General features: G+C 48.9%; 1 protein-coding gene across 1 annotated transcript in view; it reads left to right on the top strand.

The window, feature by feature from the left end:
• Positions 1–17,525, top strand: part of nfatc2ip (nuclear factor of activated T cells 2 interacting protein) — a 146,924-nt gene that overhangs the window by 94,682 nt on the left and 34,717 nt on the right. Inside the window, exons 2-3 of the mRNA XM_078200922.1 lie at positions 758–902; positions 5,086–5,198. Of these exons, the coding sequence (XP_078057048.1) occupies positions 758–902; positions 5,086–5,198 (258 nt within the window). The remainder of the gene's footprint in view (positions 1–757; positions 903–5,085; positions 5,199–17,525) is intronic.

Genomic DNA, 17,525 nt, shown 5'->3' on the forward strand with positions numbered 1-17,525 from the left:
CCCTCCCTCCCTCTCCCTCCCTCTCTCCCTCCCTCTCTCCCTCCCTCTCCCTCCCTCTCTCCCTCCCTCTCCCTCCTCTCTCCCTCCCTCTCCCTCCTCTCTCCCTCCTCTCTCCCTCCTCTCTCCCTCCTCTCTCCTCCTCTCTCCCTCCTCTCTCCCTCCTCTCTCCCTCCTCTCTCCCTCCTCTCTCCCTCTCTCTCTCCCTCTCTCTCTCCTCTCTCTCTCCCTCTCTCTCTCCCTCTCTCTCTCCCTCTCTCTCTCCCTCTCTCTCTCCCTCCTCTCTCCCTCTCTCTCTCCCTCTCTCTCTCCCCTCTCTCTCCCTCCTCTCTCTCCCTCTCTCTCTCCCTCTCTCTCTCTCTCCCTCTCTCCCTCCCTCCCTCCCTCTCTCCCCCCTCCCTCCCTCCCTCGCTTCCTCCCTCCCTCCCTCTCTCCCTCCCTCTCTCCCTCCCTCTCTCCCTCCCTCTCTCCCTCCCTCTCTCCCTCCCTCTCTCCCTCCCTCTCTCCCTCCCTCTCTCCCTCCCTCTCTCCCTCCCTCTCTCCCTCCCTCTCTCCCTCCTCTCTCCCTCCCTCTCTCCCTCCCTCCTCTCTCCCTCCCTCTCTCCCTCCCTCTCTCCCTCCCTCCCTCTCTCCCTCCCTCCCTCTCTCCCTCTCTCTCTCCCTCTCTCCCTCCCTCTCTCCCTCTCTCTCTCCTCTCTCCCTCCCTCTCTCCCTCCCTCCCTCCCTCCCTCTCTCCCCTCTCTCTCTCTCTCTCTCTCAGACGGACCGTCTGCAGAAGGTGGTGGATTACATTGCTGAGCGACTGGGGGTCGTGACCTCTCGGCTGCTCCTGCTCCTGAAAGATGTGGAGGTGTTAACTTCGCAAACTCCGGAGTCTCTGAACATCAGCGTGGCCGACATTCTGGGTTAGTCCCCGGGGACGGAGGGAGGGAGGGAGGGAGAGCGGGGGTGTGGGGTCTGTCTTGCCCATGACCGGAGTTTGCTCAGCATTCGGTGTGGGGGGGGGGGGTGGATAGGGTGAGCCTCCGCACAGCGGGATACGCTCCGGATTCCCCTCCATTCCCCCGGGAACTCTCCTGCGCCCATCCTGTCCCCTTCCCCGGGTTGCCTCGATCTGAACTGCTTGGAGATGTGTCCGGGCAGCACCTTCTGCACTGCACTCCGATCACTCCTTCCGCTGCGCCCCACTGCGCGAGAGCCTCCCGGGGCTCACGGTCTCACTGCAGACTGAATCCACTCCAGTGGAAACGCTCCCTCTGGTCCACTCTCGCTGGCAAGCAGCGCAGACACCCTGTCTCCAGGTCTGCTGCTGTGTCACAGCAGCTGCTGTTTCATGGCGCACTCGTAGACAACTCACACAGGCACAGCTGTACACGCATTGACACTCCTATACACACTGGTACACGCACAGACACTCGCGTGCACACTGGTACACGCACAGACACTCACGCGCACACTGGTACACGCACAGACACTCACGCGCACACTGGTACACGCACAGACACTCACGCGCACACTGGTACACGCACAGACACTCACGCGCACACTGGTACACGCACAGACACTCACGCGCACACTGGTACACGCACAGACACTCACGCGCACACTGGTACACGCACAGACACTCACGCGCACACTGGTACACGCACAGACACTCACGCGCACACTGGTACACGCACAGACACTCACGCGCACACTGGTACACGCACAGACACTCACGCGCACACTGGTACACGCACAGATACTCACGCGCACACTGGTACACGCACAGACACTCACGCGCACACTGGTACACGCACAGACACTCGCGTGCACACTGGTACACGCACAGACACTCACGCGCACACTGGTACACGCACAGACACTCGTGTGCACACTGGTACACGCACAGACACTCACGCGCACACTGGTACACGCACAGACACTCACGCACACACTGGTACACGCACAGACACTCGCGCGCACACTGGTACACGCACAGACACTCACGCGCACACTGGTACACGCACAGACACTCGTGTGCACGCTGGTAAATGCACAGACATTAGCGTGCACACTAGTACACGCATGGACACTCGTGGGCATATTGGTACATGGACAGACACTAGGGAGCACATTTACACACACACAGACCCTGGTGCGTGCACTGGTACATGCACAGACACTCACGCGCACACAGGTACATGCACGGACACTCGCAGGCACTCCTATACACATTGGTACACTCACAGACACTCACGTGCACACTGGTACACGGACAGACAAGTGCGTGCACACTGGTACACGCATAGACATTCACGTGCCCACCCAGAGACTCGTGTGCGCACTGGTACACACACAGAGACTTGTGTGCGCTGGGATACGCACAGACACACGCGTGCACACGTACACACACGGACGAGCACTGGTAAACACACACTCGCATGCGCACTGGTACACGCACAGACACTCACTGGTACACGCACAGACACGCATTGGTACACGCACAGACACTCACTGGTACACGCACAGACACTCACTGGTACACGCACAGACACTCACTGGTACACGCACAGACACTCACTGGTACACGCACAGACACTCACTGGTACACGCACAGACACTCACTGGTACACGCACAGACACTCACTGGTACACGCACAGACACTCACTGGTACACGCACAGACACTCACTGGTACACGCACAGACACGCACTGGTACACGCACAGACACGCACTGGTACACGCACAGACACGCACTGGTACACGCACAGACACTCACTGGTACACGCACAGACACTCACTGGTACACGCACAGACACTCACTGGTACACGCACAGACACGCACTGGTACACGCACAGACACTCACTGGTACACGCACAGACACTCACTGGTACACGCACAGGCACGCACTGGTACACGCACAGACACGCACTGGTACACGCACAGACACTCACTGGTACACGCACAGACACGCACTGGTACACGCACAGACACGCACTGGTACACGCACAGACACTCACTGGTACACGCACAGACACTCACTGGTACATGCACAGACACTCACTGGTACACGCACAGACACTCACTGGTACACGCACAGACACGCACTGGTACACGCACAGACACTCACTGGTACACGCACAGACACTCAGTGGTACACGCACAGACACGCACTGGTACACGCACAGACACGCACTGGTACACGCACAGACACTCAGTGGTACACGCACAGACACGCACTGGTACACGCACAGACACTCACTGGTACACGCACAGACACTGGTACACGCACAGACACTCACTGGTACACGCACAGACACTCACTGGTACACGCAGACACTCACTGGTACACGCACAGACACGCACTGGTACACGCACAGACACTCACTGGTACACGCACAGACACTCACTGGTACACGCACAGACACTCACTGGTACACGCACAGACACTCACTGGTACACGCACAGACACTCACTGGTACACGCACAGACACTCACTGGTACACGCACAGACACTCACTGGTACACGCACAGACACTCACTGGTACACGCACAGACACTCACTGGTACACGCACAGACACTCACTGGTACACGCACAGACACTCACTGGTCCACGCACAGACACTCACTGGTACACGCACAGACACTCACTGGTACACGCACAGACACGCACTGGTACACGCACAGACACTCAGTGGTCCACGCACAGACACGCACTGGTACACGCACAGACACTCACTGGTACACGCACAGACACGCACTGGTACACGCACAGACACTCTGGTACACGCACAGACACTCACTGGTACACGCACAGACACTCACTGGTACACGTACAGACACTCACTGGTACACGCACAGACACTCACTGGTACACGCACAGACACTCACTGGTACACGCACAGACACTCACTGGTACACGCACAGACACTCACTGGTACACGCACAGACACTCACTGGTACACGCACAGACACTCACTGGTACACGCACAGACACTCACTGGTACACGCACAGACACGGACTGGTACACGCACAGACATGCACTGGTACACGCACAGACACTCACTGGTACATGCACAGACACGGACTGGTACACGCACAGACATGCACTGGTACATGCACAGACACTCACTGGTACACGCACAGACACTCACTGGTACACGCACAGACACGCACTGGTACACGCACAGACACTCACTGGTACACGCACAGACACGCACTGGTACACGCACAGACACTCACTGGTACACGCACAGACACTCACTGGTACACGCACAGACACTCACTGGTACACGCACAGACACGCATTGGTACACGCACAGACACACACTGGTACACGCACAGACACTCACTGGTACACGCACAGACACGCTCTGGTACACGCACAGACACTCACTGGTACACGCACAGACACTCTGGTACACGCACAGACACACACTGGTACACGCACAGACACTCACTGGTACACGCACAGACACTCACTGGTACACGCACAGACACTCACTGGTACACGCACAGACACTCACTGGTACACGCACAGACACTCACTGGTACACGCACAGACACTCACTGGTACACGCACAGACACTCACTGGTACACGCACAGACACTCACTGGTACACGCACAGACACGCACTGGTACACGCACAGACACGCACTGGTACACGCACAGACACTCACTGGTACACGCACAGACACTCACTGGTACACGCACAGACACTCACTGGTACACGCACAGACACTCTGGTACACGCACAGACACTCACTGGTACACGCACAGACACTCAGTGGTACACGCACAGACACTCAGTGGTACACGCACAGACACTCAGTGGTACACGCACAGACACTCACTGGTACACGCACAGACACTCACTGGTACACGCACAGACACGCACTGGTACACGCACAGACACGCACTGGTACACGCACAGACACTCACGCACGCATTCATACAGGCACAGAAACTAGCGTGTGTGTACTCGTACACAAGGACACACTTGCACGCACACTTGTAAACACACAGACACAGCGTGCACAGGCGCTGACATCTCTCCCGGGGCCGGACGTTTGCTGACTTTGCGCCGATGTTTTATTTTCCAGATTGTGTGGTCCTGTCTGAGCGTCCGGCGCGGCAGCGGGCGGCTCAGGACGAAATCTGCCTGCGAGTGCGCGGAGTGGAAAAAAACTCATTCCAGGTCATCACCATCGGGAAGGTCAGTGCATGGGTGGGTGGAGGCGGGGAGGGGGGGTGCTGCGGAGAGAGAGGGAGGGGGGCAGAATTTGGGGAGGGATAACAAGATGCTGAGGTGGGAGTCAGGCTGAGCTGAAGGACAGCAGGGGCAGCTCCGAGCTGGAGGGGTTCACTGACCGATGCCCCGCAGTGGGTTCCGGGGGGGGGGGGGGGAACGCTGTGGACGAGGACAAAGGAGGGGAATTTGGGGAGAAGTTCCTTTGGGAAGCCTCCCGTCCACAGAGGCAGGAGGCTGGGTTCAGTCCGGCAGGAGGAAGTGGGTCCAGGATGGAAAGTCGGGTGGGGAGCACCGTGGAAATAGTGATCATAATATTGAGTTACGCAGGAGGGCAAAAAATAACACGGGATAAAAATACTGAACTGGAGGATATTGGTGGCATCATCGAACTTGCCCGGGTATCTGTTCTATATATAAACCACCCTGAACCCCTCGATTAGATTCCAGTCTGTAACTCACTCCCGGGTATCTGTTATTCTATATATAAACCACCCCGAACCCCTCGATTAGATTCCAGTCTGTAACTCACTCCCGGGGAGCTGTTATTCTATATATAAACCACCCCGAACCCCTCGATTAGATTCCAGTCTGTAACTCACTCCCGGGTATCTGTTATTCTATATATAAACCACCCTGAACCCCTCGATTAGATTCCAGTCTGTAACTCACTCCCGGGTATCTGTTATTCTATATATAAACCACCCCGAACCCCTCGATTAGATTCCAGTCTGTAACTCACTCCCGGGTATCTGTTATTCTATATATAAACCACCCTGAACCCCTCGATTAGATTCCAGTCTGTAACTCACTCCCGGGTATCTGTTATTCTATATATAAACAACCCTGAACCCCTCGATTAGATTCCAGTCTGTAACTCACTCCCGGGTATCTGTTATTCTATATATAAACAACCCTGAACCCCTCGATTAGATTCCAGTCTGTAACTCACTCCCGGGTGTCTGTTATTCTATATATAAACCACCCCGAACACCTCGATTAGATTCCAGTCTGTAACTCACTCCCGGGTATCTGTTATTCTGTATATAAACCACCCTGAACCCCTCGATTAGATTCCAGTCTGTAACTCAATCCCGGGTATCTGTTATTCTATATATAAACCACCCTGAACCCCTCGATTAGATTCCAGTCTGTAACTCACTCCCAGGTATCTGTTATTCTATATATAAACCACCCCGAACCCCTCGATTAGATTCCAGTCTGTAACTCACTCCCGGGTATCTGTTATTCTATATATAAACCACCCCGATCCCCTCGATTAGATTCCAGTCTGTAACTCACTCCCGGGTATCTGTTATTCTATATATAAACCATCCCGAACCCCTCGATTAGATTCCAGTCTGTAACTCACTCCCGGGTATCTGTTATTCTGTATATAAACCACCCCGAACCCCTCGATTAGATTCCAGTCTGTAACTCACTCCCGGGTGTCTGTTATTCTATATATAAACCACCCCGATCCCCTCGATTAGATTCCAGTCTGTAACTCACTCCCGGGTATCTGTTCTATATATAAACCACCCTGAACCCCTCGATTAGATTCCAGTCTGTAACTCACTCCCGGGTATCTGTTATTCTATATATAAACCACCCCGAACCCCTCGATTAGATTCCAGTCTGTAACTCACTCCCGGGTATCTGTTATTCTATATATAAACCACCCCGAACCCCTCGATTAGATTCCAGTCTGTAACTCACTCCCGGGTATCTGTTATTCTGTATATAAACCACCCTGAACCCCTCGATTAGATTCCAGTCTGTAACTCAATCCCGGGTATCTGTTATTCTATATATAAACCACCCTGAACCCCTCGATTAGATTCCAGTCTGTAACTCACTCCCGGGTATCTGTTATTCTATATATAAACCACCCCGATCCCATCGATTAGATTCCAGTCTGTAACTCACTCCCGGGTATCTGTTATTCTATATATAAACCATCCCGAACCCCTCGATTAGATTCCAGTCTGTAACTCACTCCCGGGTATCTGTTATTCTGTATATAAACCACCCCGAACCCCTCGATTAGATTCCAGTCTGTAACTCACTCCCGGGTGTCTGTTATTCTATATATAAACCACCCCGAACCCCTCGATTAGATTCCAGTCTGTAAGTCACTCCCGGGTATCTGTTATTCTATATATAAACCACCCCGAACCCCTCGATTAGATTCCAGTCTGTAACTCGCTCCCGGGTGTCTGTTATTCTATATATAAACCTCCCCAAACCACTCGATTAGATCCCAGTCTGTAACTCACTCCCGGGTGTCTGTTATTCTATATATTAACAACCCCGAACCCCTCGATTAGATTCCAGTCTGTAACTCACTCCCGGGTATCTGTTATTCTATATATAAACCACCCCGAACCCCTCGATTAGATTCCAGTCTGTAACTCACTCCCGGGTGTCTGTTATTCTATATATAAACCACCCCGAACCCCTCGATTAGATTCCAGTCTGTAACTCACTCCCGGGTATCTGTTATTCTATATATAAACCACCCCGAACCCCTCGATTAGATTCCAGTCTGTAACTCACTCCCGGGTATCTGTTATTCTATATATAAACCACCCCGAACCGCTCGATTAGATTCCAGTCTGTAACTCACTCCCGGGTATCTGTTATTCTATATATAAACCACCCGAACCCCTCGATTAGATTCCAGTCTGTAACTCACTCCCGGGTATCTGTTATTCTATCTATAAACCATCCCCAAACCCCTCGATTAGATTCCAGTCTGTAACTCACTCCCGGGTATCTGTTATTCTATATATAAACCATCCCCGAACCCCTCGATTAGATTCCAGTCTGTAACTCACTCCCGGGTATCTGTTATTCTATATATAAACCTCCCCAAACCCCTCGATTAGATTCCAGTCTGTAACTCACTCCCGGGTATCTGTTATTCTATATAGAAACCGCCCCAAACCCCTCGATTAGATACCAGTCTGTAACTCTCTCCCGGGTATCTGTTATTCTATATATAAACCACCCCGAACCCCTCGATTAGATTCCAGTCTGTAACTCACTCCCGGGTATCTGTTATTCTCTTTATAAACCATCCCCGAACCCCTCGATAAGATTCCAGTCTGTAACTCACTCCTGGGTATCTGTTATTCTGGATATAAACCTCCCCGATCCCCTCGATTAGATTCCAGTCTGTAACTCACTCCCGGGTATCTGTTATTCTATATATAAACCATCCCCGAACCCCTCGATTTGATTCCAGTCTGTAACTCACTCCCGGGTATCTGTTATTCTATATATAAACCACCCCGAACCCCTCGATTAGATTCCAGTCTGTAACTCACTCCCGGGTATCTGTTATTCTGTACATAAACCACCCTGAACCACTCGATTAGATTCCAGTCTGTAACTCACTCCCGGGTATCTGTTATTCTGTATATAAACCACCCTGAACCCCTCGATTAGATTCCAGTCTGTAACTCACTCCCGGGTATCTGTTATTCTGTATATAAACCTCCCCGAACGCCTTGATTAGATTCCAGTCTGTAACTCACTCCCGGGTATCTGTTATTCTAAGTGTAAACCACCCCGAACCCCTTGATTAGATTCCAGTCTGTAACTCACTCCCGGGGATCTGTTATTCTATATATAAACCACCCCGAACCCCTCGATTAGATTCCAGTCAGTAACTCACTCCCGGGTATCTGTTATTCTATATATAAACCACCCCGAACCCCTCGATGAGATTCCAGTCTGTAACTCACTCCCGGGTATCTGTTATTCTATATATAAACCACCCCGAACCCCTCGATTAGATTCCAGTCAGTAACTCACTCCCGGGTATCTGTTATTCTATATGGAAACCACCCCGATCCCCTCGATTAGATTCCAGTCTGTAACTCACTCCCGGGTATCTGTTATTCTATATATAAACCATCCCCGAACCCCTCGATTTGATTCCAGTCTGTAACTCACTCCCGGGTATCTGTTATTCTATATATAAACCACCCCGAACCCCTCGATTAGATTCCAGTCTGTAACTCACTCCCGGGTATCTGTTATTCTGTACATAAACCACCCTGAACCACTCGATTAGATTCCAGTCTGTAACTCACTCCCGGGTATCTGTTATTCTGTATATAAACCACCCTGAACTCCTCGATTAGATTCCAGTCTGTAACTCACTCCCGGGTATCTGTTATTCTAAGTGTAAACCACCCCGAACCCCTTGATTAGATTCCAGTCTGTAACTCACTCCCGGGGATCTGTTATTCTATATATAAACCACCCCGAACCCCTCGATTAGATTCCAGTCAGTAACTCACTCCCGGGTATCTGTTATTCTATATATAAACCACCCCGAACCCCTCGATTAGATTCCAGTCTGTAACTCACTCCCGGGTATCTGTTATTCTATATATAAACCACCCCGAACCCCTCGATTAGATTCCAGTCAGTAACTCACTCCCGGGTATCTGTTATTCTATATGGAAACCACCCCGAACACCTCGATTAGATTCCAGTCTGTAACTCACTCCCGGGTATCTGTTATTCTATATATAAACCATCCCCGAACCCCTCGATTTGATTCCAGTCTGTAACTCACTCCCGGGTATCTGTTATTCTATATATAAACCACCCCGAACCCCTCGATTAGATTCCAGTCTGTAACTCACTCCTGGGTATCTGTTATTCTGGATATAAACCTCCCCGATCCCCTCGATTAGATTCCAGTCTGTAACTCACTCCCGGGTATCTGTTATTCTATATATAAACCATCCCCGAACCCCTCGATTTGATTCCAGTCTGTAACTCACTCCCGGGTATCTGTTATTCTATATATAAACCACCCCGAACCCCTCGATTAGATTCCAGTCTGTAACTCACTCCCGGGTATCGGTTATTCTGTACATAAACCACCCTGAACCACTCGATTAGATTCCAGTCTGTAACTCACTCCCGGGTATCTGTTATTCTGTATATAAACCACCCTGAACCCCTCGATTAGATTCCAGTCTGTAACTCACTCCCGGGTATCTGTTATTCTGTATATAAACCTCCCCGAACGCCTTGATTAGATTCCAGTCTGTAACTCACTCCCGGGTATCTGTTATTCTAAGTGTAAACCACCCGGAACCCCTTGATTAGATTCCAGTCTGTAACTCACTCCCGGGGATCTGTTATTCTATATATAAACCACCCCGAACCCCTCGATTAGATTCCAGTCAGTTACTCACTCCCGGGTATCTGTTATTCTATATATAAACCACCCCGAACCCCTCGATGAGATTCCAGTCTGTAACTCACTCCCGGGTATCTGTTATTCTATATATAAACCACCCCGAACCCCTCGATTAGATTCCAGTCAGTAACTCACTCCCGGGTATCTGTTATTCTATATGGAAACCACCCCGATCCCCTCGATTAGATTCCAGTCTGTAACTCACTCCCGGGTATCTGTTATTCTATATATAAACCATCCCCGAACCCCTCGATTTGATTCCAGTCTGTAACTCACTCCCGGGTATCTGTTATTCTATATATAAACCACCCCGAACCCCTCGATTAGATTCCAGTCTGTAACTCACTCCCGGGTATCTGTTATTCTGTACATAAACCACCCTGAACCACTCGATTAGATTCCAGTCTGTAACTCACTCCCGGGTATCTGTTATTCTATATATAAACCACCCTGAACCCCTCGATTAGATTCCAGTCTGTTACTCACTCCCGGGTATCTGTTATTCTAAGTGTAAACCACCCCGAACCCCTTGATTAGATTCCAGTCTGTAACTCACTCCCGGGGATCTGTTATTCTATATATAAACCACCCCGAACCCCTCGATTAGATTCCAGTCAGTAACTCACTCCCGGGTATCTGTTATTCTATATATAAACCACCCCGAACCCCTCGATTAGATTCCAGTCTGTAACTCACTCCCGGGTATCTGTTATTCTATATATAAACCACCCCGAACCCCTCGATTAGATTCCAGTCAGTAACTCACTCCCGGGTATCTGTTATTCTATATGGAAACCACCCCGAACACCTCGATTAGATTCCAGTCTGTAACTCACTCCCGGGTATCTGTTATTCTATATATAAACCACCCCGAACACCTCGATTAGATTCCAGTCTGTAACTCACTCCCGGGTATCTGTTATTCTGGATATAATCCACCCTGAACACCTCGATTAGATTCCAGTCTGTAACTCACTCCCGGTTATCTGTTATTCTATATATAAACCTCCCCGAACCCCTCGATTGGATTCCAGTCTGTAACTCACTCCCGGGTATCTGTTATGCTATATATAAACCACCCCGAACCCCTCGATGAGATTCCAGTTTGTAACTCACTCCCGGGTATCTGTTATTCTAAGTGTAAACCGCCCCGAACCCCTCGATTAGATTCCAGTCTGTAATTCACTCCCGGGTATCTGTTATTCTATATATAAACCACCCCGAACCCCTCGATTCGTTTCCAGTCTGTAACTCACTCCCGGGTATCGGTTATTCTATATATAAACCACCGCGAACCCCTCGATTAGATTCCAGTCTGTAACTCACTCCCGGGTATCTGTTACTCTATATATAAACCACCCTGAACCCCTCGATTAGATTCCAGTCTGTAGCTCACTCCCGGGTATCTGTTATTCTATATATAAACCACCCCGAACCCCTCGATTAGATTCCAGTCTGTAACTCACTCCCGGGTGTCTGTTATTCTATATATAAACCACCCCGAACCCCTCGATTAGATTCCAGTCTGTAACTCACTCCCGGGTATCTGTTATTCTATATATAAACCACCCGAACCCCTCGATTAGATTCCAGTCTGTAACTCACTCCCGGGTATCTGTTATTCTATCTATAAACCATCCCCAAACCCCTCGATTAGATTCCAGTCTGTAACTCACTCCCGGGTATCTGTTATTCTATATATAAACCATCCCCGAACCCCTCGATTAGATTCCAGTCTGTAACTCACTCCCGGGTATCTGTTATTCTATATATAAACCTCCCCAAACCCCTCGATTTGATTCCAGTCTGTAACTCACTCCCGGGTATCTGTTATTCTATATATAAACCACCCCGAACCCCTCGATTAGATTCCAGTCTGTAACTCACTCCCGGGTACCTGTTATTCTGTACATAAACCACCCTGAACCACTCGATTAGATTCCAGTCTGTAACTCACTCCCGGGTATCTGTTATTCTGTATATAAACCACCCTGAACCCCTCGATTAGATTCCAGTCTGTAACTCACTCCCGGGTATCTGTTATTCTGTATATAAACCACCCTGAACCCCTCGATTAGATTCCAGTCTGTAACTCACTCCCGGGTATCTGTTATTCTAAGTGTAAACCACCCCGAACCCCTTGATTAGATTCCAGTCTGTAACTCACTCCCGGGGATCTGTTATTCTATATATAAACCATCCCCGAACCCCTCGATTTGATTCCAGTCTGTAACTCACTCCCGGGTATCTGTTATTCTATATATAAACCACCCCGAACCCCTCGATTAGATTCCAGTCTGTAACTCACTCCTGGGTATCTGTTATTCTGGATATAAACCTCCCCGATCCCCTCGATTAGATTCCAGTCTGTAACTCACTCCCGGGTATCTGTTATTCTATATATAAACCATCCCCGAACCCCTCGATTTGATTCCAGTCTGTAACTCACTCCCGGGTATCTGTTATTCTATATATAAACCACCCCGAACCCCTCGATTAGATTCCAGTCTGTAACTCACTCCCGGGTATCGGTTATTCTGTACATAAACCACCCTGAACCACTCGATTAGATTCCAGTCTGTAACTCACTCCCGGGTATCTGTTATTCTATATATAAACCACCCCGAACCCCTCGATTAGATTCCAGTCTGTAACTCACTCCCGGGTATCTGTTATTCTATATATAAACCATCCCCGAACCCCTCGATTTGATTCCAGTCTGTAACTCACTCCCGGGTATCTGTTATTCTATATATAAACCACCCCGAACCCCTCGATTAGATTCCAGTCTGTAACTCACTCCCGGGTATCTGTTATTCTGTACATAAACCACCCTGAACCACTCGATTAGATTCCAGTCTGTAACTCACTCCCGGGTATCTGTTATTCTGTATATAAACCACCCTGAACTCCTCGATTAGATTCCAGTCTGTAACTCACTCCCGGGTATCTGTTATTCTAAGTGTAAACCACCCCGAACCCCTTGATTAGATTCCAGTCTGTAACTCACTCCCGGGGATCTGTTATTCTATATATAAACCACCCCGAACCCCTCGATTAGATTCCAGTCAGTAACTCACTCCCGGGTATCTGTTATTCTATATATAAACCACCCCGAACCCCTCGATTAGATTCCAGTCTGTAACTCACTCCCGGGTATCTGTTATTCTATATATAAACCACCCCGAACCCCTCGATTAGATTCCAGTCAGTAACTCACTCCCGGGTATCTGTTATTCTATATGGAAACCACCCCGAACACCTCGATTAGATTCCAGTCTGTAACTCACTCCCGGGTATCTGTTATTCTATATATAAACCATCCCCGAACCCCTCGATTTGATTCCAGTCTGTAACTCACTCCCGGGTATCTGTTATTCTATATATAAACCACCCCGAACCCCTCGATTAGATTCCAGTCTGTAACTCACTCCTGGGTATCTGTTATTCTGGATATAAACCTCCCCGATCCCCTCGATTAGATTCCAGTCTGTAACTCACTCCCGGGTATCTGTTATTCTATATATAAACCATCCCCGAACCCCTCGATTTGATTCCAGTCTGTAACTCACTCCCGGGTATCTGTTATTCTATATATAAACCACCCCGAACCCCTCGATTAGATTCCAGTCTGTAACTCACTCCCGGGTATCGGTTATTCTGTACATAAACCACCCTGAACCACTCGATTAGATTCCAGTCTGTAACTCACTCCCGGGTATCTGTTATTCTGTATATAAACCACCCTGAACCCCTCGATTAGATTCCAGTCTGTAACTCACTCCCGGGTATCTGTTATTCTGTATATAAACCTCCCCGAACGCCTTGATTAGATTCCAGTCTGTAACTCACTCCCGGGTATCTGTTATTCTAAGTGTAAACCACCCCGAACCCCTTGATTAGATTCCAGTCTGTAACTCACTCCCGGGGATCTGTTATTCTATATATAAACCACCCCGAACCCCTCGATTAGATTCCAGTCAGTTACTCACTCCCGGGTATCTGTTATTCTATATATAAACCACCCCGAACCCCTCGATGAGATTCCAGTCTGTAACTCACTCCCGGGTATCTGTTATTCTATATATAAACCACCCCGAACCCCTCGATTAGATTCCAGTCAGTAACTCACTCCCGGGTATCTGTTATTCTATATGGAAACCACCCCGATCCCCTCGATTAGATTCCAGTCTGTAACTCACTCCCGGGTATCTGTTATTCTATATATAAACCATCCCCGAACCCCTCGATTTGATTCCAGTCTGTAACTCACTCCCGGGTATCTGTTATTCTATATATAAACCACCCCGAACCCCTCGATTAGATTCCAGTCTGTAACTCACTCCCGGGTATCTGTTATTCTGTACATAAACCACCCTGAACCACTCGATTAGATTCCAGTCTGTAACTCACTCCCGGGTATCTGTTATTCTATATATAAACCACCCTGAACCCCTCGATTAGATTCCAGTCTGTAACTCACTCCCGGGTATCTGTTATTCTAAGTGTAAACCACCCCGAACCCCTTGATTAGATTCCAGTCTGTAACTCACTCCCGGGGATCTGTTATTCTATATATAAACCACCCCGAACCCCTCGATTAGATTCCAGTCAGTAACTCACTCCCGGGTATCTGTTATTCTATATATAAACCACCCCGAACCCCTCGATTAGATTCCAGTCTGTAACTCACTCCCGGGTATCTGTTATTCTGTACATAAACCACCCTGAACCACTCGATTAGATTCCAGTCTGTAACTCACTCCCGGGTATCTGTTATTCTATATATAAACCACCCTGAACCCCTCGATTAGATTCCAGTCTGTAACTCACTCCCGGGTATCTGTTATTCTAAGTGTAAACCACCCCGAACCCCTTGATTAGATTCCAGTCTGTAACTCACTCCCGGGGATCTGTTATTCTATATATAAACCACCCCGAACCCCTCGATTAGATTCCAGTCTGTAACTCACTCCCGGGTATCTGTTATTCTATATATAAACCACCCCGAACCCCTCGATTAGATTCCAGTCAGTAACTCACTCCCGGGTATCTGTTATTCTATATGGAAACCACCCCGAACACCTCGATTAGATTCCAGTCTGTAACTCACTCCCGGGTATCTGTTATTCTATATATAAACCACCCCGAACACCTCGATTAGATTCCAGTCTGTAACTCACTCCCGGGTATCTGTTATTCTGGATATAATCCACCCTGAACACCTCGATTAGATTCCAGTCTGTAACTCACTCCCGGTTATCTGTTATTCTATATATAAACCTCCCCGAACCCCTCGATTGGATTCCAGTCTGTAACTCACTCCCGGGTATCTGTTATGCTATATATAAACCACCCCGAACCCCTCGATGAGATTCCAGTTTGTAACTCACTCCCGGGTATCTGTTATTCTAAGTGTAAACCGCCCCGAACCCCTCGATTAGATTCCAGTCTGTAATTCACTCCCGGGTATCTGTTATTCTATATATAAACCACCCCGAACCCCTCGATTCGTTTCCAGTCTGTAACTCACTCCCGGGTATCGGTTATTCTATATATAAACCACCGCGAACCCCTCGATTAGATTCCAGTCTGTAACTCACTCCCGGGTATCTGTTACTCTATATATAAACCACCCTGAACCCCTCGATTAGATTCCAGTCTGTAGCTCACTCCCGGGTATCTGTTATTCTATATATAAACCACCCCGAACCCCTCGATTAGATTCCAGTCTGTAACTCACTCCCGGGTGTCTGTTATTCTATATATAAACCACCCCGAACCCCTCGATTAGATTCCAGTCTGTAACTCACTCCCGGGTATCTGTTATTCTATATATAAACCACCCGAACCCCTCGATTAGATTCCAGTCTGTAACTCACTCCCGGGTATCTGTTATTCTATCTATAAACCATCCCCAAACCCCTCGATTAGATTCCAGTCTGTAACTCACTCCCGGGTATCTGTTATTCTATATATAAACCATCCCCGAACCCCTCGATTAGATTCCAGTCTGTAACTCACTCCCGGGTATCTGTTATTCTATATATAAACCTCCCCAAACCCCTCGATTTGATTCCAGTCTGTAACTCACTCCCGGGTATCTGTTATTCTATATATAAACCACCCCGAACCCCTCGATTAGATTCCAGTCTGTAACTCACTCCCGGGTACCTGTTATTCTGTACATAAACCACCCTGAACCACTCGATTAGATTCCAGTCTGTAACTCACTCCCGGGTATCTGTTATTCTGTATATAAACCACCCTGAACCCCTCGATTAGATTCCAGTCTGTAACTCACTCCCGGGTATCTGTTATTCTGTATATAAACCACCCTGAACCCCTCGATTAGATTCCAGTCTGTAACTCACTCCCGGGTATCTGTTATTCTAAGTGTAAACCACCCCGAACCCCTTGATTAGATTCCAGTCTGTAACTCACTCCCGGGGATCTGTTATTCTATATATAAACCACCCCGAACCCCTCGATTAGATTCCAGTCAGTAACTCACTCCCGGGTATCTGTTATTCTATATATAAACCACCCCGAACCCCTCGATTAGATTCCAGTCTGTAACTCACTCCCGGGTATCTGTTATTCTATATATAAACCACCCCGAACCCCTCGATTAGATTCCAGTCAGTAACTCACTCCCGGGTATCTGTTATTCTATATGGAAACCACCCCGAACACCTCGATTAGATTCCAGTCTGTAACTCACTCCCGGGTATCTGTTATTCTATATATAAACCATCCCCGAACCCCTCGATTTGATTCCAGTCTGTAACTCACTCCCGGGTATCTGTTATTCTATATATAAACCACCCCGAACCCCTCGATTAGATTCCAGTCTGTAACTCACTCCTGGGTATCTGTTATTCTGGATATAAACCTCCCCGATCCCCTCGATTAGATTCCAGTCTGTAACTCACTCCCGGGTATCTGTTATTCTATATATAAACCATCCCCGAACCCCTCGATTTGATTCCAGTCTGTAACTCACTCCCGGGTATCTGTTATTCTATATATAAACCACCCCGAACCCCTCGATTAGATTCCAG

This window comes from Mustelus asterias, chromosome 32 (genome assembly GCF_964213995.1).
Source record: "Mustelus asterias chromosome 32, sMusAst1.hap1.1, whole genome shotgun sequence".
NCBI classification, from domain to species: domain Eukaryota; kingdom Metazoa; phylum Chordata; class Chondrichthyes; order Carcharhiniformes; family Triakidae; genus Mustelus; species Mustelus asterias.